This window comes from Salvia hispanica, chromosome 3, assembly GCF_029641045.1.
Source record: "Salvia hispanica isolate PSC_SH4W2 chromosome 3, Shi_PSC_v1, whole genome shotgun sequence".
Lineage (NCBI taxonomy): Eukaryota > Viridiplantae > Streptophyta > Magnoliopsida > Lamiales > Lamiaceae > Salvia > Salvia hispanica.
Genome location: NC_142694.1, coordinates 59,732,230 through 59,757,678, shown reverse-complemented (window position 1 = coordinate 59,757,678; position 25,449 = coordinate 59,732,230). Strand labels below are relative to the sequence as shown.

Genomic DNA, 25,449 nt, shown 5'->3' with positions numbered 1-25,449 from the left:
CGATCGTTGGGCGCTGGCTCGGCGCCTATTGCGCGCCGAGCCATATTTTTTTTCTTCTATAAAATACCCTACTCCCATTTCATTTTTTCCATCCATTTTCCTCACATAATAGGCGCCAAGTCATATTTTTTTTCTTCTATAAATACCCTACTCCCATTTCATTTTTTCCATCCATTTTCCTCACATTTCACTACTCTACACGAAATTTCTATATAAAGATGGCATTTGATGGTGATGAGGATCCAATGGAAAAGCTCCTCGACAACGCCATTTGGGAGCATGTGTGAGCGGAGTTAGACCGTGAACTGGAAAACCACATTCGGGAAGAGATGCAGCCAGTGGTCCCTCGACGGATCCAGCATCGACGTACAATCAACTGGAACCACATCGCTACCCACAATCGGCTGTTTGCTGACTACTTCGCCGATGAACCGCTCAGTGTCGAGAGCTTTCATCGGTAATCATAAAAAAAATATGCCACGTAATCATAATTTCATTGCCACAAAGTTTAAATATGAAATCGTGATTGGTGTACCAATAAGCAATCATAGGTAAATGCGTGATACTCTGCCATCTTGCACTGAATGAATTGAACTCTCTTTGAATATCTCTGGTTTAGCTTGGGAAGATATATCTACGGAACTAGGCGCCTCCTCTCCCCGGCAGCCAATGTCCGCGGTAAAACTCCATCAGCAACCGCCCTTCGCCGCTTTCTGCACGCTTCGCCGCTCCGTCCTCACTGTCGCTATCGTAACCCTCGTTTCCTTCACTTACCTCTCCCTTAAATCCCTACACTCACCATCTCTCCTATCCTCCACCACTACCACCTCTACCGTACAACCCTCCCTGCCTGAGGTACTACTTGTTCTGCCTACGAATTGCGTCAATTCACTAATTCTCATGTTTCGATTCGATCAATTTCTCCGTTTCCTCATTCTAGGATGTTGATTACGGCGATACTGCGGAGGGAGAGAGAAAGGAGAGTGACGATGCGGAGGAAGGCGATGTGTATCATTTGCCGAAGGTGTTTAGGTTGAACTACGAGGAGATGTTGAAGAGATTTAAGGTGTACGTGTACTCCGATGGGGATCCGAAGACCTATTACCAGACGCCGCGGAAGCTCACCGGAAAATACGCGAGCGAAGGATACTTTTTTCAGAATCTTAGGGATAGTAAATTCGTGACGGATGATCCAGATCAGGCGGATCTGTTCTTCATCCCGATCTCTTGCCATAAGATGCGAGGAAAGGTATGTCGACATTCGTCAATTTTCATTGGCAATGCGGTTGCTTTTGATGCTTGATTTCGAGATTCAGCTTCCATTGAGTTTGTTAAATGCTTAACTTCTGTAGATGCTGTGTCCTTTTGTTAAAATCGAATCATTGAGCTGCTTCAGATGTTGGAGTTCCTACTGCATTGATTTTGAACGATTTTAAATATTAGCTTTCATATTTATTTCTTCTCTTTTGTAAAAATTTATTTTATCTATCTACTGAAGAAACTACCTGTATTCATATAATTGTATAAATGGAAGGGAATGGAATGTTTTCAGCTTAGGTCTTCATAAGCAAAAAAAAACGCAGCCAAAGTAATCAGGAAGTGCTCCTCTGGTTAACCTATATATCCCTTCGAAGCTAGAGAACTTAGGAAAAGGGCAGCTGAAGTCACCCATCCTAATCCAGTTTCATAAGTCAGTTAAGCACTATAATTCTACTTACTTTCTGAGCAGATGTTGTTTCCTTTTTCTGAACTTGTTCCTCAGCATGCCTAATGATCTTGTTCTTTGAGCGAGAAAGTGTGATAAATGGTTAAACAACTATCTCCTTCCACTTCAACTGCCTGGCTTATCACCATGAGCTGTTTCATTACTATAAAAGGTTAAAAGCAAAGGTCTAATGTGATTTCACTAGCTCTGCTACTGCCCTTATTTCTACCGCACATCTCATTACTGATAATTGTCTGCTACTTTAATCTAGGCAAAATGTTTGTTATGTATAAAGACTTACACAGTTAACTCATATAAAAAACAGGTAATGTTTATGTTCAATTGCTTTCCATGTGGTTGAGTTATTAGCGATTGTTAGCTTGAATAGTTTTTCTTGTAATCCTTTTCGTGTTCTACCTGCAATACTAATATATGAGGATTTGAATTGCTGATTTTTCGATCTTCTTACAATAACATACAGGGTATCTCATATGAGAACATGACTATAATTGTCCGGGACTATGTGGAGGGATTGATGTCCAAATACCCATATTGGAATAGAACTCTAGGTGCAGATCACTTTTTTGTTACTTGTCATGATGTTGGTGTGAGGGCCACCGAAGGGCTTCCGAACCTTATAAAGAACTCGATTCGTGTTGTTTGCTCCCCCAGCTATGATGTTGGGTTTATACCACACAAAGATGTTGCACTCCCTCAAGTTCTTCAGCCCTTTGCCCTTCCTGCTGGAGAAAATGATATAGAAAATAGGTACTTATTTCAAAAATTGGACCTCTTAAGTTTTCCTTGCCTTGCATTTTAATTTCTTGATATACGATTTATTAAGGTGCTTGCTGTTGTTTAGCTGAACTAATTAACCTTACCACGCGTGAAATATGTTCACCAATCTGCTTCTGAGAGTAATCTACAATCTGAAGAAGGTCAGATCAAAATAAAAATAAAAAATTCTAATAACCTCCATGGCTTTAAAAGAAAGGAGATCGTTTCATTCCTTGAAACCCCATGAACCTTGAGAAAGTGCCGAAGGGGGATTCACTTTAGTATTATTTTTGCTGAAACTTCTGTCTGGGTGAAAAGTGGACTTTCTGTTGCTAAACTCTTAGCTACTATCTCTTGTCTACACGCATATTCTCCTTTGCAGGAAATTATGGTCAGGTCAACATAAGCCTATATTACTTTTAGCTGCTGTTCTGTCACCCAAAGTAAATGCCCCCTTAGTGCAATATATGGTATTGAGTAGATTGAGCTGATCACTTAGAACCATAATAGTATGGTTTAATCTTTCTTTTACAATGTTCCATTTATCCATTTCTATTCATCAGTTAAGAACGGGATTTGAAGAATTAATTAACATATGTTGCAGGACGACACTCGCTTTTTGGGCAGGGCATAGAAATTCCAAGATTCGTGTCATATTGGCACAAGTATGGGAAAATGATACTGAACTTGACATATCCAACAACAGAATTAACAGGGCCACTGGGCATCTTGTGTATCAAAAGAGATTTTACAGAACAAAATTCTGCATTTGCCCAGGTGGCTCTCAAGTCAATAGTGCCCGTATAGCAGACTCTATACACTATGGATGTATACCTGGTGAGAACTAATCCCCTCTCTTCTCACCTATGTATATGTTATAATAAGTTTTAGCGGGTTTGGCCTTTATGTTTCATGAAAGTCGCTAAACGTGTATTAAACAAATGGTGCTCACGGATGGTTGTATAGGTGTGTAGCATAACATTTCTCAAGATTGGAATATAGTCATAGTATTAGAAATGGAAATCTAGTTACAGCAATGAATATGTATTTATTTTACCGTCTGAATACAACCACGACTTGTACCGTCAGAAATGGAAATACTTTTGCAGAAAAGGGGAGAAAAATGGATCATTCTGTATTCAATATTTTGAAGAATATATATGAACATGTGCTGCTTTATATGTTGTGTATGCACTACTTATTTGTAAGTATTCAATGTTTTCATAATTGTAGTTTGATTAACTATTAATTGTTCTGTACAGTGATTCTCTCTAATTACTACGACTTGCCTTTCAACGACATACTAAATTGGCATAAATTTTCGGTAGTACTAAAGGAGAAGGATGTCTACCAGCTTAAGCAAATTCTGAAGAATATCACACAAGAAGAGTTTGTCAGATTGCACAACAATTTGCATAAGGTACAATTCAATTCTTAACTGATTGTAAATTCAAATCTCGAGTTAAGTAGTTTATCTTTCCCTACTCTATTCTACATGATATTGGTTTTGTGCATTGAGCGCACAGAGTAACTGATTGTAAATTAATTCTTTACGATGATCTGCTGTCAGGTCCAAAAACACTTCCATTGGAACTCACCTGCTGTGAGTCACGACGCCTTCCATATGATCATGTACGAGCTCTGGTTACGCCATCATGTAATCAAGTACTAACTTCTAAATCACACAACTCCATCTCAACACATGGCTAGCTTCTGCTGGTTGTGACTTTGAAAAACTTGTATATTACTACTTGTGAGTTGCAATTTGTTCATTCGTTCGTGTCTACTTTTTAAAAATGTTTTAGATCTGCAGATAGAATCGATACCAATTTTAGAGTGAAGGGGTGCCTAGTAAACTATTTCATCTATATCCATGTAGTGTTATTCTTCCTTTTTACCAATCCTAACAGGGTGAACATTTCTGATTTATGGTTCCTTTTTTTATTTTATGGAAATAGAGCATTAATTCAGTGATGTCTCAATTTATTTATCCTTATTGAGTTGATTTTGGTAGTTCTTTTCTTTTATCTATATGTTCTGAAGTATTCTCTCCGTCCTACTAAATATGAAATATTCTGAAATTGGCACGAGATTTTATGTGGTGTTATTTTGTGAGTTAATAAAAAAGAGTAAAGTAAGAGATATGAAAAAATAGAGATAAAGTTGATTCCATTTTAGGAAACGTTTTATTTTTAATGGGACAATTCAAAAACAAAAACATTTCATTTTTAAAGGGACAGATGGAGTACTCAATTGCAAGTACCTCCCTCCGTCCCATTGAAGATGGCTCACTTTCCTTTTTAATTTGTCCCACCTATATGACCTATTGTTTAAAATAGAAATCCCTTTACCTTTACTTTTTTCTCTCTCTCTTTATTCTCTCCACCTAACAACAAAATAAGAGTTCATAAAATCTCATGCTGCCCAAGTCATGGGCCATCTTCCTTAGAGTACTATCTAGGTGGTATTTGCGTGCTTAAAATATTTAGATTTAAATAATAAAGAGATAATAGTCACATAAAATATGAAGTTTGGTCAAATTTTAATTACTTTTATGAGATTTGTAAATAGATTGTTAAATCTTAAACTTTAATTTATTTTTTTATTATTTCCTGTGTATATAAAACAAAGTATTTGGTGATGCTTGAGATGACATTTGATTTTAAAATGGAAAGAGAATAAAGAAAAAAAAGTGAAACACAAAACAAAATACTCTTATAAGTAATGAAATTATGTTGTTTTCAACGTCAATAAAATATTTTTGTATATGAGTCAATAGAAAAAAATTAAAAATTTTAATTTATTAAAATTTGGTTAAATTCATGGTCAATATTACTATCTTAATAATAAATGCTCCTGCCGTGGATGGAAAAAGTTAATTGAATATGAATTTTACTTTATATATTATATTAGTTTTATACGAATGAGAGGTCAATTATTAAAACTAGTAAAAAGTATATATATTAACTGTGAATGAATAAAAAAAGAGTTATACTTTATCAATTAATTGTGGACGGGGGAGTATATAGATAGAATAAATCATTCTCACCGCAATATTCAAGAAATTTAGGTACAAAAGATGATTCTTTTATGTTTTGAGCTGGTACAGAAGATGATTCTTAGTATCATTTAGGTATAATAGTAATTGAAAAATATAAAATATTATTCATTCCGTCTCAACAAATTAAGATGGTCCATTTTTTGTTTGAATGAAATTTTAGGAATTATTAATTCATGTGTTTAATTAAAGAAGAAAGATGGATATATGTATTAAATCAAGAGAGATAGATATTTTAATTATAGAAAAAAAAATGGCTGTTTATATTAGTTGAGAAGAGAAAGTGATTCTATTCTTTTCAAAAATAGAAACATATCATTATTTGAGACATACTCTGCCTGTCTCATTTAAGATGATCCTTTTTTTCGAACTTATTTTGTAAAAATGACAATAAATAGTTAAAATTGAGAGAAATTAAATTAGGTGAGGGAATAATGTAGTACAGACTATCTTTTATATTATTTTTCTGTTACTTTACTTTATCCTTACAATTAACTATTTATTATCATTTTTATAAAATATGTGGAAAAAAAAAGATATCTTAACTGGAACTGATGAAGTAACTGGAACTGATGAAGTATTAAACATGAAAACATATCATATTAACTAATATGAAAGGAGTATATGACACAACTGATTGAAATTAAGTACAATAGGCAAATCAAAGTTTATAAGTAATTTTCTAGTTTTTTTTATCATATAAATATAGAGGACATCTATGCTTGACATTAAGAATTATTTTTAGGGTTTAGGAAGGTAACCCAAATTAAATAAAGTGAAGCTGTCAGGATGTCTCAATCGTGGACGTGAAACACATTGTTTCCAAGTAATATGAGTTACATAAAATTTGAACAAGTGATACTCATTAAATGAATACACACTATAAAGAAGAAATCAAATCGTCTATGTACATTGTTGATAATATTTTATCGATTACATTTTTTTATTTAAGGAGTACTATATCTCTATCTGTGCAGTGACACAAATTCTTATTTTAGATATTCAATTTTCACTGACATATTTTTAAAATAAAAATATTATTATAACTACTTAACTTTCCCTCAATTCAATTAAAAAAAAAAAAAAACTATATCAATATGCCATCTAAAGTTGGCGTTCCAAAACTCTTTCATCTGAGGAAGTATATGTTAAGTTGACGTTCCAAAACTCTTCCAAATTACTAGTATTAATTATTTTAAAAATAAATAGTAGGCCAACTAATTAAAGTTCCAAGATCATCAATTTAAAATAATTTCAATTCCCAATTTTATGTTTGTCCCTATTTGAGACCACGTCGCCCTTAAACACGTACACGTTACCTTCTATCGCTTAACACGCGTATTTATATATTATCATAACAATTAATCAATACCCCTCAATAATGAAAAATAATGTAGAAGTATCTATTTAATTTGTTATTTTATCCTCCTAACACGAGATATTAACGTGTGCATTTTAATAGTAATTTCTATTCAAATTTTCTATGAATAAAATATGAATGGGGTGTGCTTATCATGAATCCTTTTAATAAAATCTAATTAATCCCATTTTAATATAAAATGACAAGAAATACTTTTCTCCAAGAAATTAATATCCCGCGTTCATCACAATCTGCCAACGTTGAAGAAATAGTGTTCTACAATAATTAAATGTACATGGTAATGATTTAGACAGAAGTCCACGCTCAACATTTTGCAAGATGATGGTGAAATGTGCTACAAATTAAATTCATCTCAATCTTCACGAGACAATTAAAAACAATAAACACAACCATTCGCAAATTGAAACAACATCAAGCTAATTAATTTAATTGTGTATTTTATGAAACAACTATGGTTTTTCATATTTTTAGCACAAAATTAATTTCTTCTTATCATTTAAAATTGATTCTGATTTGTGTCGACTGACTCGGCTATTTTTTTGATTAATATGAAACGTCTAAATTAAGAGGTAATATAATTTTTTCTGATTTTTTTTGTTTGTTTGGTGACAGGTAGACATGCGAATGTGCATCTCGTGACATGATTTTATAGAAATATGCATATTTAATAGTAAGCACATTAATTATATAGAATATGGGCTACACTTTAACGCGCGCAAAACAAACCAATCGACCTTCATCTATTTAATCAATGTATATAGGTAATACAAGTCTAATAAAAAACTAATAAAAGTCTATTAAAGAACTATGAAATTCAGCATTATCTAACCTACGTGGCCATTACTTTTGCTGATGCACAACTTATCTGATTATCTCCAATGGACTCTGCAGCAGAACATATATTGAACATGCATATGTTTAAATATATTAATATATTCAATTGAACAAATATGTTTATCTTTATTTTAAAAACTTGTACGTGTCCATACGCACACTAACTTAATTTAATCAAATCAGTTTTCGTATATCCCAAATATAATCAATTTAATTAAAAACATCAAGTATAAATAAAGTGAATCATAAAAATTAAACTATTCCGTCTATACGGTTTATATAAATTTGTTCTTTCTCATAATTAAATAACATTAATTTATGGTCATTTTAAAATAAACTACTATTCGCTGTGTCTTGATTCAATTTTCAATGTGATGCTATTAAATACTATGTTGTATGTTTATTTATCATAAAATTTGTACTCCCAGTTTAAAAGGTTTGGATAGACTACTAATTTTAAGAGATAGAAAGAGTTCAAAATTTGAAGTTCACTCTAAATTTTTATAAGTGAATAAACTACGAATACTACAGTCATGCATTGCTGTCGCATTGTCGGAAGCAATCATCTTAACCATTTTCTAGTTAGAATTTTATTATTTGGAATGAAACTTTTTAAAGTTTTTAAAAAACAATGGTTTTTCCTCCACGGTAAATTTCGAAATTAAAAGATAGAAGCGTTACAAACAATTTTTTTCTATAATATAATAAAAAACATTGAGGTTTTAAGTTGATTTTATATAATGCATGCATCAACATTACTCAATATTTTGAAAAGAAACACATTTTTAGTTATCTAGCTCAGCTAATTAAAAAATTGTAATTTTGTTTAGGTGAGAATATCTATGATAAATATAATTCTTAAATATCCCTTCTCTTGAAGAATTAATTTTTATAAAAAAGAAATAAATATAATAGCTACGGAGTATTTCTTTTTACCTCTTCCTTCAAAAGAGAATTAGCAACTTCTTAAGCTTGCCCTCCTCCCTTCTTTTGAGTTTGGATGGTTTAATAATTTTTAATTAATAATTTTGAGTTTGGAGTAGCATCAAATTTGTTGGATAAGATTGTGGTTTCATTCTTGTGAACCTATTCTGTTTTGGCAGTACCTATTTTTGTTTTTTTATGTTCTCTTCTTATTTTTAAACCCTATCAGGAGTTTTCTGCATTTCGATATCTTGTAACTTTGTGAACCTTTTGTATTTGCTTTAACTTCTATTTTTCCTGATGGTGTTTTTTTTGTAATTAAAATCTAAACAATTAGAAACAGCAAGGATTTTTTTTTATTTGAGGATATTACATAAAACATAAAAATAGTAGCGTATTATACCAAAAATCAAAACAATGGAAAATTAGTACTACAAAAATACTATTTCTTCTGTTCTATAATAGAAGAATCATTTTATTTATAATTATTTTTTCTATCACTTTAATTATTTATATTTATTTTTTAAAAATGAATGCAGGAAATGAAAAACTTTTAACACGGGACAATTGTTTGCTGGAGACTTATAATCAACTTGCCGTTTGATCACTAGTGGATTCAAGAATGCGATAATTATATGATTATTAGGTTATCTCCAACCGTACACTAAAACCCATTTTTAGTGTAAATATCTTCTTCAACCATGCTCCGAATCCATATTCATTTTTTGTGTTTTTTCCTTAAACGACACCAAATTTAGTGTACAACATCAAATTTGGGTATCTACTGAAAAAAATTTAAAATATTACAAACTAGGCCTTTATTTTACAATTGATGTGAATATGCATCATAATAATATGAAAAGGACATTTTCTCTATCACAATGTGTAACAAGTACTTGACGAATTCTTCGTTGGAATATTTCTTTTGGTTGGTAGTGATGGAATGCTTTCATATATTCCCCCCGTTTCACAGTAATAGAGACGTTTCGTTTTGAGCTCTTGTTTTGAAAAAATGATAATAAATAGTTAAAGTGGAGAAAGAGTAAAGTAAGAGAGAGATATATTGTAGTGAAGAGTCTTATCTACAATATTCTCTCTCTAACTTTACTCTTTCTCCACTTTAACTATTTATTATTATTTTTTCAAAATGAGTGCTCAAAACAAAATGTCTCTGTTACTATGGAACGGAGGGAGTATGTTTTAATATTCTTTTGAGTTTGAGTTTGGAGTTAATGATTAGAATAAAATTACATTGACGCATACTCAAAAATGATGGGTTTAAGTTTGGTGTAAATGGTTGGAGATGGCCTTGATGAGTTATAATTGGGATTCAAGAATGTGAAATAAATATATGACTATTAATGTGTTATAATTGGGATTATAGTTCTATCCCTTCATATTTGTACCCCTTTGCTCACATCTTTATCCACCGATAATGCTGACGTGCTTGTTTTTGGACTGAATTACAAAAAACGTCGTTAAGCAATTGTACTTACATATTGTCGATTCTAGATAAAATTTATTAGTGTTAATAAAACTTGGATATAAAGGTAAACATATTTTTATCCTTTTATATTATTTTTAGATATTTCTACCTTTTTAATTTTTTTACTCTAAGGCTATTTTCGTCATTTACGTGGCAAGATATCACCTTATTATTAATAATCCATGTTATCTTATCTTATTTTGTCTCACAATTAAATTTCATTTACTTTCTGATTCTATGCACATATATATTGTTGAAGACATAGTAACTAATAGTAACTCAATCTGAACCTTTTTTTGGTTAAATAATAATAATAATAATAATAATAATAATAATAATAATAATAATAATAATAATAATAATAATAATAATAATAATAATAATAATAATAATAACTCAATCAGAATCACATGATCTAGGAATTTAGTGGCTACAATTAATATTTCTTTTTCCTTCATTCTTAATGTAAATGGAAATTTTAACATTTGAATGTAAGATCCAAATGATTAATTCTTTCAAATCGTATATGAAAGTTAATTTCTCTGAATTTCACATATTTTTCAAATTTAAATTATTTTTATAAAGATTATACCAAATTAAAGGTAATTTTATAATCATTCTAACAAAATTCTACTTACATGGTATAATATCAAAGGCAAAAAAAAATGATAATATGACATATGAACAATGATATTTCTTTTTTGATGATAATTTATGTTTCTTAACAAAATGATATTGAGTTCGATAAAGAGTGACAGGGGTTAACTATACGATTCATATAAAATTTTGAAGTTTTGTATAAATCATACAAAAAGTTTCATTCACATTTTAATTTAATATACTATGTTATATGGATTTGGCCATCGTTAATTCTTTACCTAGATGACGTATAAAATATAAAAATGATAGAATTTTTCGATATTGAATGAATGATATTGCTCAATAGTGAAAATATTGCTTATATCTTCTCACAGTGCATTACATTCAAATTAAGAAGTCCATTCACTAGATGCCTTTACCTATAAACTTTTTGTACTTGGTCAAAATAACTTTTCATACTCAAATTCTAATGAAAATCTATGATTTACTAAAAGTAAGTCTGACATGCATCAAGTTATTTCAGATGTCTGGGAGTAGCACATTCTTAAAAGTTAAAACCTGTCCAGATGTTAATTTCAAGAACACATTACACCAACCATCTCATACGTATATTTCTACATCCAACAGATGTGTAAGTAGATTAAGTGTTTCTTTCCGAGAGCACATGACATGTGGTACCCATATCAACAAACCATTCCTTTGGATTGTTATCGTGATTTTCCATCGAAGACCATTGCGACCACCTGTGGTCCTCATTGTCTTTAACAACACGTTAAAACAATTTTCACAATATTGTCTTCAACAATATGTACACAATTATAATGAACTCTAGGTGCATTTTGTGTTCAACAACATATGCATCCCAATTAGTACTACCAAATCTATTTTGGTGTTGCTTTCAAATGATAAATGATAAACACGATCTTAAGAGAATAAATTTTTAAAGATATATAATGAACTCTAGGTGCATTTTGTGTTCAACAACATATGCATCCCAATTAGTACTACCAAATCTATCTTGGTGTTGCTTTCAAATGATAAATGATAAACACGATCTTAAGAGAATAAATTTTTAAAGAATTAAGCATTTCGTAGTCCAAGAACATTGCGACCACCGTTGTTTCATTCCAACTTTGGAGTTCACGTTCCACCAACTTCGACTGGCATAATCTTGTCTTATAATGGTACAATAATTTCTCTTGCGATTGTCAGATATAATGGGATAAAATTCCTTAGCTGTGTACAAACAATGTACAACAATAAATGGAATGAAAATTACAACGAAAACAAAAGGCCAAACTATAAGTCGAGTCAATGAGAACTCTCTTTCCGCAAGACAAATTACTCTCCGGCTAGTGCTCTCGGATTGAGCCAACAATGCTCCTAAAATGCACGTTGTGATGTAGAAAGGTGGAGAGAATAGAGAATGCTTATTGTAGGAGTACTCTTCTACTCCATATTCAAGTCTATTTATAAAGCCAAAGGATGATACTTGAAAAGCTTGGCATTTAAGACACACTATAATAATATTGAAGGTTACACTAAGTCTCGGCTACATGAAAGGCCAAATGCCTTGCCTTTACACCCTCGACACACTCACTTCTCCAAGATATATTATTTGGGATGTCACAAGATTTCTTGAGAAATGAGAAATTGGTGCATGGATTCACTGTAGTACTTATTCATTGACAAACTCTCATTGAACTATTATTTGAAGAAATTGAAATGTTTGGTGTTGGAGAAAGATGATTGAATATGCCATTTTCATGTTATATTTGTACTAGCAGTGCGTCGTTTAAGACATAAAGAAATTGTGGTTGTTGATATAAGTAAAAGTAGTAGTAATTGTCAATCTAGGTATATGGGAGAACTATAAAAACGTCATTAATGATTTTTTGAAAAAGAAAGATGCAACTTCCACCATGTGTTGATATGAGAACTCCATTGGTGGAGATTGAGAAAATAAAACAAAAATTGTAAGAAGACTTTTGAGTGCAAAAATGGATAGAGATAAAATAAGAAATTCTTAGAAAAAGAGTCTAGAATGGGACAAACAATAAATTAGGTGTAGGGGAGAGAGAAGGACCGATGAGATTAGACGAATATGCTCATATGTAATAATAGTATAAAAGTACCAAAAATATGATTATCATTTATATATGTCCATAATCTGTTAGTGCTAATAAATTTAATGGACTGATAATAGCAAAATACAACTCACATCTACTCATCACAGGTTTTGAGCCTTTTCAATTGAGAAAAAAAATAATAATGATTGTATTAATCCATAAATTTTAGGTTTGCAACAATTTCAATCTTTTCTCAAATCTTTTGGTTTCAAATAAATTTCCAACGTTTTAAGCATTTGTTTGAGAAAAATTCAACTAGTGAATAGATGATGATTAATTTCAAAAAAGCCTGCAAGTATTGAATGTCAATATCAAATAGGGCTAGGAGTACATATTCAATTCCAAGTAGTTAACAGGAAAACAATTTATCTTTTTCTTTTTTTTTCTCCTAGTACTAGTGAGGTGTTTTTACCTATTTGTAACTTGCTATGAAATCTTGTCTGACAGATTAAATAAATTGAGATTAAGTTGAGTCCTTTCAGTATTCCACTAAATATATGCTATTTTAGAAGTGACACTATGTTCGAGTTGACCCCAAAAATATCTAAGAATCTAGATACTGAATGTACATAACTAGATAATTACTACTTATTACTCAAGATAATGAATGTATATAACTAGATAATTACTTATTACTCCATGTATTAGTGAAATGTTGTCTAATTTTATCACGTTCATAAAAAGTTGTCTACTTTGCTTTTTTTTTTTTTTGGTAAATGGACTACACTTTCCACAAACTCTTTACACTCACATTTTATAATAGAACTAGTATATAAATGTGGAACCCTCATTCCTTTAACTTTTCAACACATTTTCTTCACATTTCTATAAATTCGTGTCGAGTCAAATTTGGACAATAATTTATGAACAGTGGGAGTACTACTGCTACACAATATTGTATCTTTCTTTTGATCATGCATGATTGTAATACTAGTATATTTTATAGGAAAAAAAAAACTCTATCCATCTCCCATTAGTGTCTTAGTTTTTCATTTTTAGTTCGTTCTTTATTAATTGTCTCACTTTACTTTTAGTATTTTTGATAATAGACCCCACATTTTATACTATTTCTCTCTCACATTATAAAATACAGGAATCTCATTTTAATCTCATTTGAGTTCGACGCGATTTTTAAGAAATATAAAGAAAAGTGATTGAGAAAATGTAATTGAGAAATATATGGTGTACTACTAAGTTTTCTAATAGAATGTGAACAAAGTTAGTGAAAAGTGAGGTCGACCTATCATATATAGTAAAAGTGAATCATTGGCTGATGGACTAAAATGATAAACCGAGACTCCTAATAACGAACAGATGGTATATATAAAAGTAGGATCCATATATCACCGTTTTCAACTCACTTACCTTTATATTTCTTAAAATAATACCGTGGACCGTATTAAAGGACTGACGGAGTAGTAGTATTAATTATGGATATGCGACAGCAATTTTTTATTGAGAGCACAAATCTGTAATTACATATTTGTTGAAATAATATATATCCGACATAGTAGACATAGAATATTAAGAATATATATGCATATTAGTACACATAAAGCCAAATGAGATTTAAAAATCGCGAGCAAGAATTTTTTTCCCAAATGATTCCTCTACCAGCGACAAAAAAAGGAGCTTAGTACATGCTGACTCAAATCATTAAATAATTTTTGAACAAAAAATTAAATGGAATTAGTTGGAATAATAAGTAAATTGTTCGTCATCGTCATGTTATGTGAATGTGAGTATTCAAATTCAACTAACACAATGATATTGAATGCAAATCGATGCTTCCCCACACGATTATTGTGAAGTTACATGTATTGCAATTTGTACACACTAATAATCTCAATTTCAATTTGGTTTTGAATTAGTGAAATTAATATTAAAAAACGAAAATAAATTTTTTAATAAAAGGAATCTGCATATACAGCAGTGTAGTTAAAAACGAGGACAAAATAATAAATTGTATAATTTCCAAAAAATGAGTATAAATGTTGCTTCTTAAATAAATAGCAACTCCACTGATCTCATTTACACACTCTCTTCCACCATGGCCGTTTCTGGATATTTCATCAGATTAAACCAAGCTACACTACCAAATTTCTCACCTCCTAAACTCAATCATGCTCCAAGAAAACAAAAGGTAACTTCTTCACAATTTTTTTTGTTTTTCTGCAAATATTTATATGAATATGTTGCATTGATTGAGCTAAGTGTTGTGTAGATGCGTGTTAAAGCATGCGGAGCAAGTTCGGGATCGGAGGAAAGGAACATGGCGATGAGGAAAGACAAGGAGGAATTGAAGCTTGATTTCTCTAGCGAGAAACCGGCGACGCCGTTGCTAGATACCATCAACCACCCCATTCATATGAAGAATCTCACCAAGAAGGTGAGTCATAAAAAGATAAAGGTTGTTTCGCAATCATAGATCTCTAGATTTAATCAATCTCTTCAATGGTTTTGGTCAGGATTTGGAACAGTTGGCTGCAGAGCTGAGGCAAGAGATCGTGTACACCGTGTCGAAAACCGGGGGCCACCTGAGCTCCAGCCTCGGCGTGGTGGAGCTCACTGTCGCGCTCCACCACGTCTTCAACACCCCAGATGACAAACTCATCTGGGATGTGGGCCATCAGGTAGGGTGTGTTTGATTTGGCATTACTCGGGATGTGATTAATTGTTTAATTGATTGGATGAAAATTTTAGAACTATGTGGATGTGTGTTGTGCAGGCGTACGGTCATAAGATTCTGACGGGTAGGCGGTCGAAGATGCATACGATAAGGCAGACATCGGGACTGGCCGGCTTTCCCAAGAGGGATGAGAGTGTTCATGATGCCTTTGGTGTTGGCCATAGCTCCACCAGCATTTCTGCTGGTCTTGGTATGGCTGTAGCTAGAGATCTGTTAGGGAAAAACAACAGTGTCGTGTCGGTGATTGGAGACGGAGCCATGACTGCTGGCCAAGCCTATGAGGCCATGAATAATGCAGGCTTCCTGGACTCCAACCTCATCGTCGTCTTGAATGACAACAAGCAGGTGTCGCTCCCCACAGCCACGCTCGATGGCCCTGCCACCCCTGTTGGCGCCCTCAGCAGCGCCCTCACCAAGCTTCAAGCCAGCCCTAAGTTTAGGCAGCTTAGGGAGGCTGCTAAAGTAGGCCTAATTTGCATAATTCTGTCTGTTTGATTGATTGATTGATACTGAAACCGGTTTCTCTTGCAGAGTATAACGAAGCAGATAGGGCCGCAGGCGCATGAGGTGGCGGCTAAGGTGGATGAGTACGCGAGGGGGATGCTGAGCGCGTCTGGCTCCACTCTCTTTGAGGAGCTCGGGTTGTACTACATTGGCCCTGTGGATGGACACAACATTGATGATTTGGTCACTATTTTTGAGAAGGTTAAGGCGATGCCAGCACCGGGGCCGGTTCTCATACACATTGTGACAGAGAAAGGGAAGGGCTATCCACCAGCAGAAGCAGCAGCTGATAGAATGCATGGTTAGATAATCCCAAATTCTCAAATTTCTCTATAAGAAGTATTGTTGTCTCATCTCTTGTTCTTGCGTGTTTGTTTTAGGTGTTGTCAAGTTTGATCCTTCGACCGGGAAGCAAAACAAGGCGAAATCGTCGACACTTTCGTACACACAGTATTTTGCAGAAGCATTGGTGAAAGAAGCTGAGGTAGACAGCAAGATTGTGGGGATCCATGCTGCAATGGGGGGTGGAACTGGCCTCAACTTCTTCCAGAAGCGATTTCCCGAGCGATGTTTTGATGTCGGGATTGCTGAGCAGCACGCTGTCACATTTGCAGCCGGCTTGGCCTCTGAGGGCCTCAAGCCCTTTTGTGCCATCTACTCGTCCTTCCTTCAACGAGGCTACGACCAGGTAAGGAGCAACTATGGTACCTAGAACATTTGGAGTTGTACTAACATTTTTGTGTGGTGATGTGAAGGTGGTCCATGATGTTGATCTGCAAAAACTGCCTGTCCGGTTCGCCATGGACCGGGCTGGCCTAGTTGGGGCTGATGGGCCCACTCATTGTGGCGCGTTTGATGTCACCTACATGGCCTGCCTGCCTAACATGGTGGTGATGGCTCCAGCGGATGAGGCTGAGCTCATACACATGGTTGCAACGGCTGCAGCCATAGATGACCGCCCTAGCTGCTTCCGGTTCCCAAGAGGGAACGGCGTGGGAGTTCCTCTCCCTCACAATAACAAAGGAACACCAATCGAAGTAAGTAAACAACACCAACAACAAATGATCTTTTATTGCATATTACTATGATCTTTGTATTTTCAACCTCAAAAAATGTGTCAACAGATTGGGAAGGGAAGAATACTAGTAGAAGGGAACAGGGTGGCAATAGTAGGGTATGGAGCCGCGGTGCAGCAGTGCCTCGAAGCAGCAAAGGTTCTCGAGTCCTACGACATAGCACCCACAGTGGTGGATGCAAGATTCTGCAAGCCACTGGACACTGATCTAATCCGGCGACTTGCCAAGGAGCACGAGATCCTCATCACGGTTGAAGAGGGCTCGATCGGGGGATTCGGCTCCCATGTTTCACATTTTCTAAGCCTTAATGGACTCCTTGATGGTCACCTCAAGGTATCAAAACAATGCCTTCTTATTACTTACATACATTCACACACATGCACTCCCCCAATTCAGTTCGGGCCCGTTCAGTTTGCAAGACTGTATCTTGAGTTTAAATGAGTATAGTGTGTTTGGTTCATTAGATTGAATCCCACAACTCAATCATAAATGAGTAATCATGTGATTATAGTCATAGTCAATCTCTTCCAACTAAAATAATTTCACAACTCAATCTTGTATTGTATTATATCTTAGCACTATTTATCTAGGAAACCGAATACTGTTGATCCTAGGTTTTGATTATGTCTTGTTTTGGTTGAAATGCAGCTGAGATCAATGATGCTACCTGATAGATACATAGACCATGGAGCACCAAAGGATCAGATTGAAGAAGCAGGTCTCACTTCAAGGCATATTTGTGGGACAGTTTTGTCACTTGTTGGAAGGCCTGTGGAGGCACTCAGACTTCAATAGATTAAGAATTTGTGTTGTTAGAAACAAATTAATTATATGCAAGATTGTGATTATCTCCTATGTCTATATGATGAAATTGAATAGTCTCTCTTCTTTTTTTAATAATCAAATTTATCAGGCTCACCAGACTACAAGAAATGTAAAATTGTCTTATTCAACACAATAATCAAGTCAAGACAACCCACCAAAAAATGCCTTTGTTGTCTCATCTGTTAGAGAATCTCAAACGGTTGAAGCTTCGACGATTAACAATTTTGTCGTTAATCACGTTTATACAAAAAGAAAAGAAAAAGAAAGTGCCACGACAATCAAACTGATAGTTTTCATAGAAACACAATGAAATTTTTTTCTCGCTTTTCAGAGTGAGTGTTGAATTTGATCCTTTAAAAATACACTTACGCCTTTTTCTCTTTCTCTTTTATATTTTATTTATTTTTTCTCCTTTATTTTTTTTATCCAATTTGTCATTAGGCTGGTGTCATCCATTCATCGAATTCAATACTTCAATATTATTCCATAAGTTAAAATGATAACAAATTTTTCGAAAAACTAACATAATTTTGAACTAAATATAATTTAAGATTTAAGATTGTACTCCCTCAGTCCATAAAATAATGTCTCATTTTGAAATTTTTGGATGTCCGCGGTTTGAAGTCTCATTTATCTTTTTCCATTCTAAGTAAATAGACCCCACTATTCACCTAAATCATTATAATCACATTTTATTATAAAATCAATGTATAAAAGAGGAGTACACATTCAACTACTTTCCGTTTCTTCATAGTTGAATCATTTTTCCATTTCGGGAAGTTTCTTCATAATTGAGTCATTTCCACATATGGTAACTTTTTTCTCTTTCTTACTTTACTCTCACTTACTTTATTCTCTCTGCTTTATGCACTTTATACTTTATTTTCTTCACCTTTTCCTCTCTCTTATTTTTTTATCTATTTATTTAACACACCCAACATTCATTTCTAAAATTTCGTGCCGAAAAATTCCGCCTCAACTATGAAGAAACGGAGAGAGTAACTTATTTTTCCATATTTCTTCACAAAGTCAAGCAATTTTTTAAAACCCGAATAGAATCAAAATGAAACTATTAATGGCTCCTAGATGGAGTATTATAAATTATACTATTGTTGAAAAATCAACTATTAGTATTCTCTCTTTGCATTTTCATTATTAGAAAAAGTCTATACTACATAAATATAAAAATTATATTTTCTCTCTCCTTTTAACACACTAAATAAAACCTCCTAAAATCTTGTACCGTCCAACAAGTGTAATATCTTTTGTGTGATAGAGGGAGTATTTAAATAGTATTACACGTAAAAAAGAGAGAAAAAAGAGTTGTTGTATGAGAAACAAAATAGAAAAATACAAGAATTCTTCTACTAATCATTCAGTATTCAAGGGTAAAAGCGGAAATTAAGAAAATTAACAGAAATGAAATCATATTATATTTTCTAATCCAGAGATCTGGAGTATATTTTTTATAATTCAGAGACATAAATTGTGCAAAGTGCATTTTCCAAACACTAAATTTGAAGCTCACTCCTCTTTTTACAGACGAATCAAGACTATCAGTTATCATCCACACTCAAAAGATCCGTCGTTACCATAATAATTACAGCTGCAAAGGTGAAACTATCCCAGTGGCATTACAAAGGATTTACATCAAATCACGTTAAAAGATCTTCATCTACCATACAAAACACCTCAGATAGGTGCTGATGTGGGAAACACTACTTTAATCACAGTTAAAACGTGCTATGCTAGCACTCGCTATTTACCGCGGATGTAAATGATCGCAGCCTAGAACGCAGTCTCCATCAAAATGAGATGAATGCTTGAAGTAGGCTCTGAGCAATCCGGATGCATTCGGGTGTCCCTGATATGATCACCTTACCGCTGCTTTCCCCAGGGCTGGGATCTACCACTGTCACGACTGCACTTGATATCTGCCAAAAGAGACCATAATTCAATGATGAATGAAATGATAGTAATAACATTGAATGACGTTAACAGCCCAAAGAGTTGAAATCGCAGCTTGAGAACTCGTTTCAACTTTAAATAACAAGAAAACTGGAGTTCACATTTGCAGAAGTTGGCATACAAATAGATAAGTCGGGGAAACATGGAAACAGCACAATGACACACAAAGCAGACTCTTGAAAAGATGGTATTAGGGTAATGCAGGTTAAGACGAATTAACAAGGAATGGGTTTTAGATGAAGCATACCTCTCTTAAACGAGTCAGGTTGCTTCCATCGTCACCATACACAGAGCTAAACTTTTCCTTGGGAACCACAACTTCGACCTTTTGTTCTGACCCCTCATTCACAATATTGCTGCAAAATAAACATTGAATTATCGAGCAAAACATAGCAGCATACAACAGTCAACTATAAGTCCGATTAGAAGATAACAATACAAGGCTACAAGCTATGGTCAATTGAGGTCAACTTTACAAATGATAACAACTCTAGATTACAATGATACACGAATTTTTTTTTTTTTTAAATTTTTGACATACTCAGCCGAATCCACAGTTTAACATTAAGGATGAGAATACTACTAAGAAACCGGCTATTTACAGGGCATGGTGCATACCTTTCTCGCTTGAACCCACTAGGAAAAGTTTCTTTAGAACCATCAACGAGTCTTGGTTTACTCTCTATGTTGTTTGCCTGTTAACAGGAAATCACTTGGAACAGTGAAATCATACAAGCGCACTAGTTTTCATGAAAGAGAAACAATATGATCATACAGCCAAAGGGTCGTGAAGAAAACCATTACCAGTTCCCACTGCAATCCTGGTAGCCAAGAGCTGCTTGATTTCTGCACAAATCCAAGGTGGTCCAATTCATCAATATGGGAAAGTCTAGACAGTTGTGCAGATTGTGTTGAAAAAGCTCCCTCTCCACCAATAGGAATGCTGCTGGAAACAGTTGAGTACAAACTATGTCTGCTTCCTGCTCCTTTGTATCCTATTCTAGAAAAGAAATTCTCCCGAAGCCTCCCAGCAAGTTGAAATAGAGCACTCTTAACGTTTTCATAGTCACCTGAAATCTGTGAAGTAAGACTTGCACAAGTTCAGAAAAAAAATATGTGGATAACTACACGAAATAATCATGTCCATCTGCAACATGCTCATGTTGATCGTGCGACGCTTAAATTAATTGACTACAGAAAAAAAAAATATGTGGATAACTACACGAAATAATCATGTCCATCTGCAACATGCTCATGTTGATCGTGCGACGATTAAATTAATTGACTCTAATATAAAAGAACAAGACTATCATTAAGAAATAGTGACATTATAAGAGAAGATGTGCATCTTTTGAATAAAGAGATATTTCAATAAGTTTTCAGTTACTACTTAAGCACACATATACGAGTTGGAACATCAACCATCCATTACCCAGGAAGAAGCACATACGATTCTAGTTTGGGTTGAGCAAAACTAGGAGGTTTCAAGATTTAAATGCATAAGCAGTAGCAGTTCAAGCTCAGACCTACCTGGACCACATTATCGCCAACTCCAGCAAAATCTGGAAGATCCGCTCCCATTAGTTGTATCTCAGCACCTGATGCAAGACTTATATCTGTAGCAAGCTTTCCGGCCCCATCCAGTATACTGCTAAGCTGGCTCGATGAAACGAGAATTCTTGCTGATACACTCTCCCCACGGCCGAAGCTCACTATCGCCCCCTGGTCCAGGGCAACTTCGACGCATCTGGAAAAAACACGGACAATAGCGATCTGTGCAGGAGAATACAGCGGATTTGGACTCTGCAAAGAGGACAGACGAAACACAAAAGTGACGAGAAGAAACAACTGACAGAGTAACAGCAAGGTAAGGACCATAGAGAGAGAATAGATGATGTCATCTAAAGAAAACAAATGTAAAAGCTGGATCGGAAACCTCCAAAGAAGAGATGATGGCAAGGCGTTCCCTTGACCCCGACACTGGAGATGCAAACTTTATAGAAGCTCCAGTTTCTTTTTCCAAATATTTGACAATGTTGGCACCCTTTCCAATGACACCACCAGCAATTCCACTAGAGCAAAGAAATCGGAAGATAACTTTCTTCAGAGAGCTTTTATCATCTACATTAAGATACTTTTCAGTGTCTGCCGACAAAGAATGGTCAACAGAACAATGCTCAACAGCAGTATCAGAAACAGGCAGTGTGGAAGTATTGTTTTTCACATTGAAATCTGAGTATGAATTTTGTAATGCCCCATGAGTGGATATATGGCCAGGAGCTCCTTCACCAAGGATTCTATCCTGGAGACGACGAGAAACAGCAAGCAGTGCTTTCTTAACAGCGAGAAGTCCACCCACAATCTGCCACATAATTGAGAAGATATGCTTTGAGGCAGAATAATCTAGAAAACATACCCCTTTTAGATAAAGAGGTGGGTTGCCTCAAACTATATGCACAAAACTGAGCTCGTTCATTCAAGGGAAAAAATCAAATTGGGAACAAAAAGCATTGAACATGTATAAATCCTAATAACATTATAGTGATAGCCATTTATTACTAAGTGACCGAATCTTTTACTCTAAGATATTAACATACTTGATTACCTAAGGCTTACATTTTGGCAATTGATCATGTCTGGATTTAGCAATAATTGAAACATTCCAGCATTAACTGCAGCAATAAGGAAACATAAACAGGATAACGGAAGGCATGCATTTTGACTCTATTCCCAGATAAACGGACTCGAATTGGGAAAAAACTTTGGGAGTTAGGAAACCACCTAACTCGTGTAAGTGAACAACGACAACAATCCTTCCTAACTTTTCCATTTTTAAGTTTGAAATGTAAATATCTTCCCACCATTTCATGACTCAATGCTTACATACACATAAAAGTCAAATTCCTAATCAAACTATATGCAATCAACATCATCTATTCAAGCAATCATTGAGAGAATCGCCAAAAATAGCAAGAACTAAATCACCTGAATCAGCTCCTCTTCCGGTGCAGCACAAGGGGGAACCTGCTCTTTCTTGAAAACACGAATTTTCGCCCCCGTGCTTTTGCGAATGGCGGCGACAATTTTGCCCCCCTTTCCCATCAGCGCTCCGATCTGAACTGTCGGAGCTAGTAACCGGCAAACAATCAATCCGTTATTGTTGTTGTTGCGATGTTCGCTATCGTCTCCTCCATTGTCATTTTTCCCAGCACTCCCTTCCACCTCCAAAACCCTCTCAAAAACCCTAATCAAGCCCTCCTGCGCTCTCGAGACGCTCACCGTATCCTCGTCCTCGCCTCCGCCGACGGATATCTTCCTCTCCATCGCGCCCTCGCCGACGATGTTGACCACGCGCTCGTGACAATTGGGGATGCCCTCCTCGAAGCGTATCCTCGAGCCGGTTAGGGTTTCCAGCTGCTTGATTATGGAGCCGGAGTTCCCAATCACGCCGCCGGCGGTGTGCACGTGGCACAGGAGGCGGTACGCCGCCTGCCCCGCGGCGGGGGCGTCGGGGTGGATCTGTTTAGCCGCGGCGGAGCTCCGGTGGCCGGCCGCCGGCTGCTTGGGCCCCGATTTGGGGATTTTCTGAGGGGGAAAGGAAGTCGTGGGAGTCGTGAGAGTCGTCTCCTCCATTATCGACAAGTGGTATGCATAAATCTGCAGAGGGATTTGAAACGACGGCGGCGGCGGCGAGGCGCGCGCTCTTGTGAATTGGGGGAAAGGTTTAAACGAATTCCATTGTGTAATTGAGGATTTTGATTAGGGGATTCGGGAAATAAAGAGAGAGATTAGCATTAGCAGATGATTTGGTGCTTTACGTGGTTTACGATGGAGGTAAAGAATTTGACTTTACAAAATGTTCAATTTCTGTAGTATTTTTTTAGGTTTTTAAATTAAAGTTAAAACTTAAAACTGTTTATTTTCCAGATTGAAGTTTGTCGGTTTGGACTTCACAGCCCAGTTTATGTCGGCAGATCAAATTCCGACTACGCCCACCGGAATTATTTATAATTATACTGAAAATAGATATATATTCATTTGCATGAATTTCTAATTATAGGCCAGAATTATAGTGGAATAAATATGATTAGTCAAAATAATCGATATGATGCTGTTAGTGGATTATTATTTGTGTTTTGATGGTGGAGTTTGGATCCGGCTGATAGCATAGCATAGCATGAGATGTTGTTTCACACAATATTATTTTATTATGAAATAATTGGATGTGAGTATACATTTAGCACAACCCTTGCTTGTTGTGCACGACAGAGGATCTTTGCCCTTGGTGGTGATATAAGTTGTAAATAACTTGATGTATATAGGTGATATGTCGGGATAACTTTCCATAAATGGAATGCTCATATTTTTATGGAACGAACTAAAATGAAAAGTGCACATATTTTTACGGGATGGAGGGAGTAGTTATCAACAGATCAATCGGCAAATTGTGGGACGGGGAGATGAAAAATATGGCATAACAACACATCAACCCTCTCAAACCCTTCGCATTTCTCGATCCACACCTTGCACCGCTATGAAGACTCCAAAAGGTGGACTCCTTAGTGGCTGCCTCTTTCGACTCTAGTCTCCAAGAGGTGGGTTCACGACATCTCAAACTCTTCGCATTTCTTTCGACTCCTACTTGCCGATTGAATTACTGAGAAGTATCGGCAAGTGTGAGGGTGGGAGAATGCGTGTTTGCGTAAATTGTTTTTATTGTCTTTTCTTTACCTTCCACTTGTCCCAACTTATCAACTGGTAAGTGACGGCCAAGTGTGAGGATGAGACGTTTTAGTAACAATTATATTTACAAAAATGCAAGCATGAATAACTAGTCATAGTTAGGCGTGTGTTCCCAAATGCATGGTTCAATATCTAGATAAATGTGGATGAATATGTATATGATACGAGCATATTCTAGGATTATCCCCATATCTATTATTTATTTAGTTATTGATTTCCATATCTTTTCATATATTATTAGTATCTCTATTTTCTTGTTCTCTAAGTCAGGATAGTCCTATTTATAGGAGAGACATTGTATTCTTCTCAATCATTCAAGAAATATCAATTCAGTTTATCTTTTATCGTTACTTTTATCTTTTATTGTTCTTTATCTTTCTTGCAAGTTTTCTTATTTAAAAAACCTTAGAACGATAATTGGCTGCTCGACGGGAATTTCCCCGCGAACGAACCAATATCTTCGTCATAAACTCTCGCAGTTATCCCTCGATACGAGTCCCCTCGTATCAATTGGTGCTTTCATCCGTTCTCATCCTCCGTCAACATGTACCATCAACAACAAGTCTGGGAGTTGCAATCGCCCAACCAAGGATTGCCATATGATGTGCCATCATTCAACGCGCCAGATCAATTTCAGCCCACTCCCTATCACCAGGACCCTCAATTCGGTCACCGCCATACACAACCACCGCAGCCACGACCGCTTTCCTGTTGGGACCCACCGTGGTATCACGTGCAGCAAGAGTACAG

At 35.1% G+C, this 25,449-nt stretch overlaps 3 protein-coding genes across 4 annotated transcripts; 2 read left to right on the top strand and 1 right to left on the bottom strand.

Annotated features, from left to right (window-relative positions):
* The first annotated feature begins 202 nt into the window (after positions 1-202).
* On the top strand, positions 203-4,452 carry LOC125211618 (putative glycosyltransferase At5g03795). Of its 2 annotated transcripts, none has more exons than XM_048111494.2 (6): positions 203-855; positions 941-1,249; positions 2,187-2,473; positions 3,087-3,319; positions 3,811-3,902; positions 4,053-4,452. In XM_048111494.2, the coding sequence occupies exons 1-6, from the start codon at positions 670-672 to the stop codon at positions 4,152-4,154; spliced, it is 1,209 nt and encodes a 402-aa protein (XP_047967451.1). In that variant the 5' UTR covers positions 203-669; the 3' UTR covers positions 4,155-4,452. The 2 variants fall into 2 exon arrangements, with proteins under 2 accessions (XP_047967451.1, XP_047967450.1); XM_048111493.2 differs by having other exon boundaries at positions 207-855; positions 3,745-3,902.
* Positions 4,453-14,879: 10,427 nt separating this feature from the next.
* Positions 14,880-18,018, top strand: LOC125211950 (1-deoxy-D-xylulose-5-phosphate synthase 2, chloroplastic-like). Its single transcript, XM_048111923.2, has 9 exons — positions 14,880-15,037; positions 15,119-15,283; positions 15,363-15,527; positions 15,623-16,045; positions 16,115-16,388; positions 16,468-16,775; positions 16,843-17,124; positions 17,212-17,496; positions 17,812-18,018. Exons 1-9 carry the CDS (start codon positions 14,945-14,947, stop codon positions 17,956-17,958), a joined length of 2,142 nt encoding a protein of 713 aa, XP_047967880.2. The 5' UTR covers positions 14,880-14,944; the 3' UTR covers positions 17,959-18,018.
* A 1,456-nt stretch (positions 18,019-19,474) lies between these two features.
* On the bottom strand, positions 19,475-23,799 carry LOC125214614 (RNA-binding KH domain-containing protein RCF3-like). The gene is made up of 7 exons (XM_048115713.2): positions 22,942-23,799; positions 21,893-22,318; positions 21,487-21,759; positions 20,761-21,033; positions 20,575-20,651; positions 20,204-20,312; positions 19,475-19,922 (listed from the first exon to the last, which is right to left on the bottom strand). The coding sequence occupies exons 1-7, from the start codon at positions 23,587-23,589 to the stop codon at positions 19,794-19,796; spliced, it is 1,935 nt and encodes a 644-aa protein (XP_047971670.2). The 5' UTR covers positions 23,590-23,799; the 3' UTR covers positions 19,475-19,793.
* Positions 23,800-25,449: the final 1,650 nt, after the last annotated feature.

What these genes read in the sequence shown, in the direction of transcription:
- LOC125211618 (XM_048111493.2), top strand. Translation starts at nt 670, where the DNA reads ATGTCCGCGGTAAAACTCCATCAGCAACCGCCCTTCGCCGCTTTCTGC. An exon ending in GAAAATGATATAGAAAATAG is followed by an intron (nt 2,474 to 3,086) that starts GTACTTATTTCA and finishes CATATGTTGCAG; the next exon opens with GACGACACTCGCTTTTTGGG. An exon ending in TGCACAACAATTTGCATAAG is followed by an intron (nt 3,903 to 4,052) that starts GTACAATTCAAT and finishes ATCTGCTGTCAG; the next exon opens with GTCCAAAAACACTTCCATTG.
- LOC125211950 (XM_048111923.2), top strand. Translation starts at nt 14,945, where the DNA reads ATGGCCGTTTCTGGATATTTCATCAGATTAAACCAAGCTACACTACCA. An exon ending in TTCAACGAGGCTACGACCAG is followed by an intron (nt 16,776 to 16,842) that starts GTAAGGAGCAAC and finishes GGTGATGTGAAG; the next exon opens with GTGGTCCATGATGTTGATCT. An exon ending in ACAAAGGAACACCAATCGAA is followed by an intron (nt 17,125 to 17,211) that starts GTAAGTAAACAA and finishes ATGTGTCAACAG; the next exon opens with ATTGGGAAGGGAAGAATACT.
- LOC125214614 (XM_048115713.2), bottom strand. Translation starts at nt 23,589, where the DNA reads ATGGAGGAGACGACTCTCACGACTCCCACGACTTCCTTTCCCCCTCAG. An exon ending in CGGAAGAGGAGCTGATTCAG is followed by an intron (nt 22,319 to 22,941) that starts GTGATTTAGTTC and finishes ATTATGTGGCAG; the next exon opens with ATTGTGGGTGGACTTCTCGC. An exon ending in CAGGATTGCAGTGGGAACTG is followed by an intron (nt 20,652 to 20,760) that starts GTAATGGTTTTC and finishes TCCTGTTAACAG; the next exon opens with GCAAACAACATAGAGAGTAA.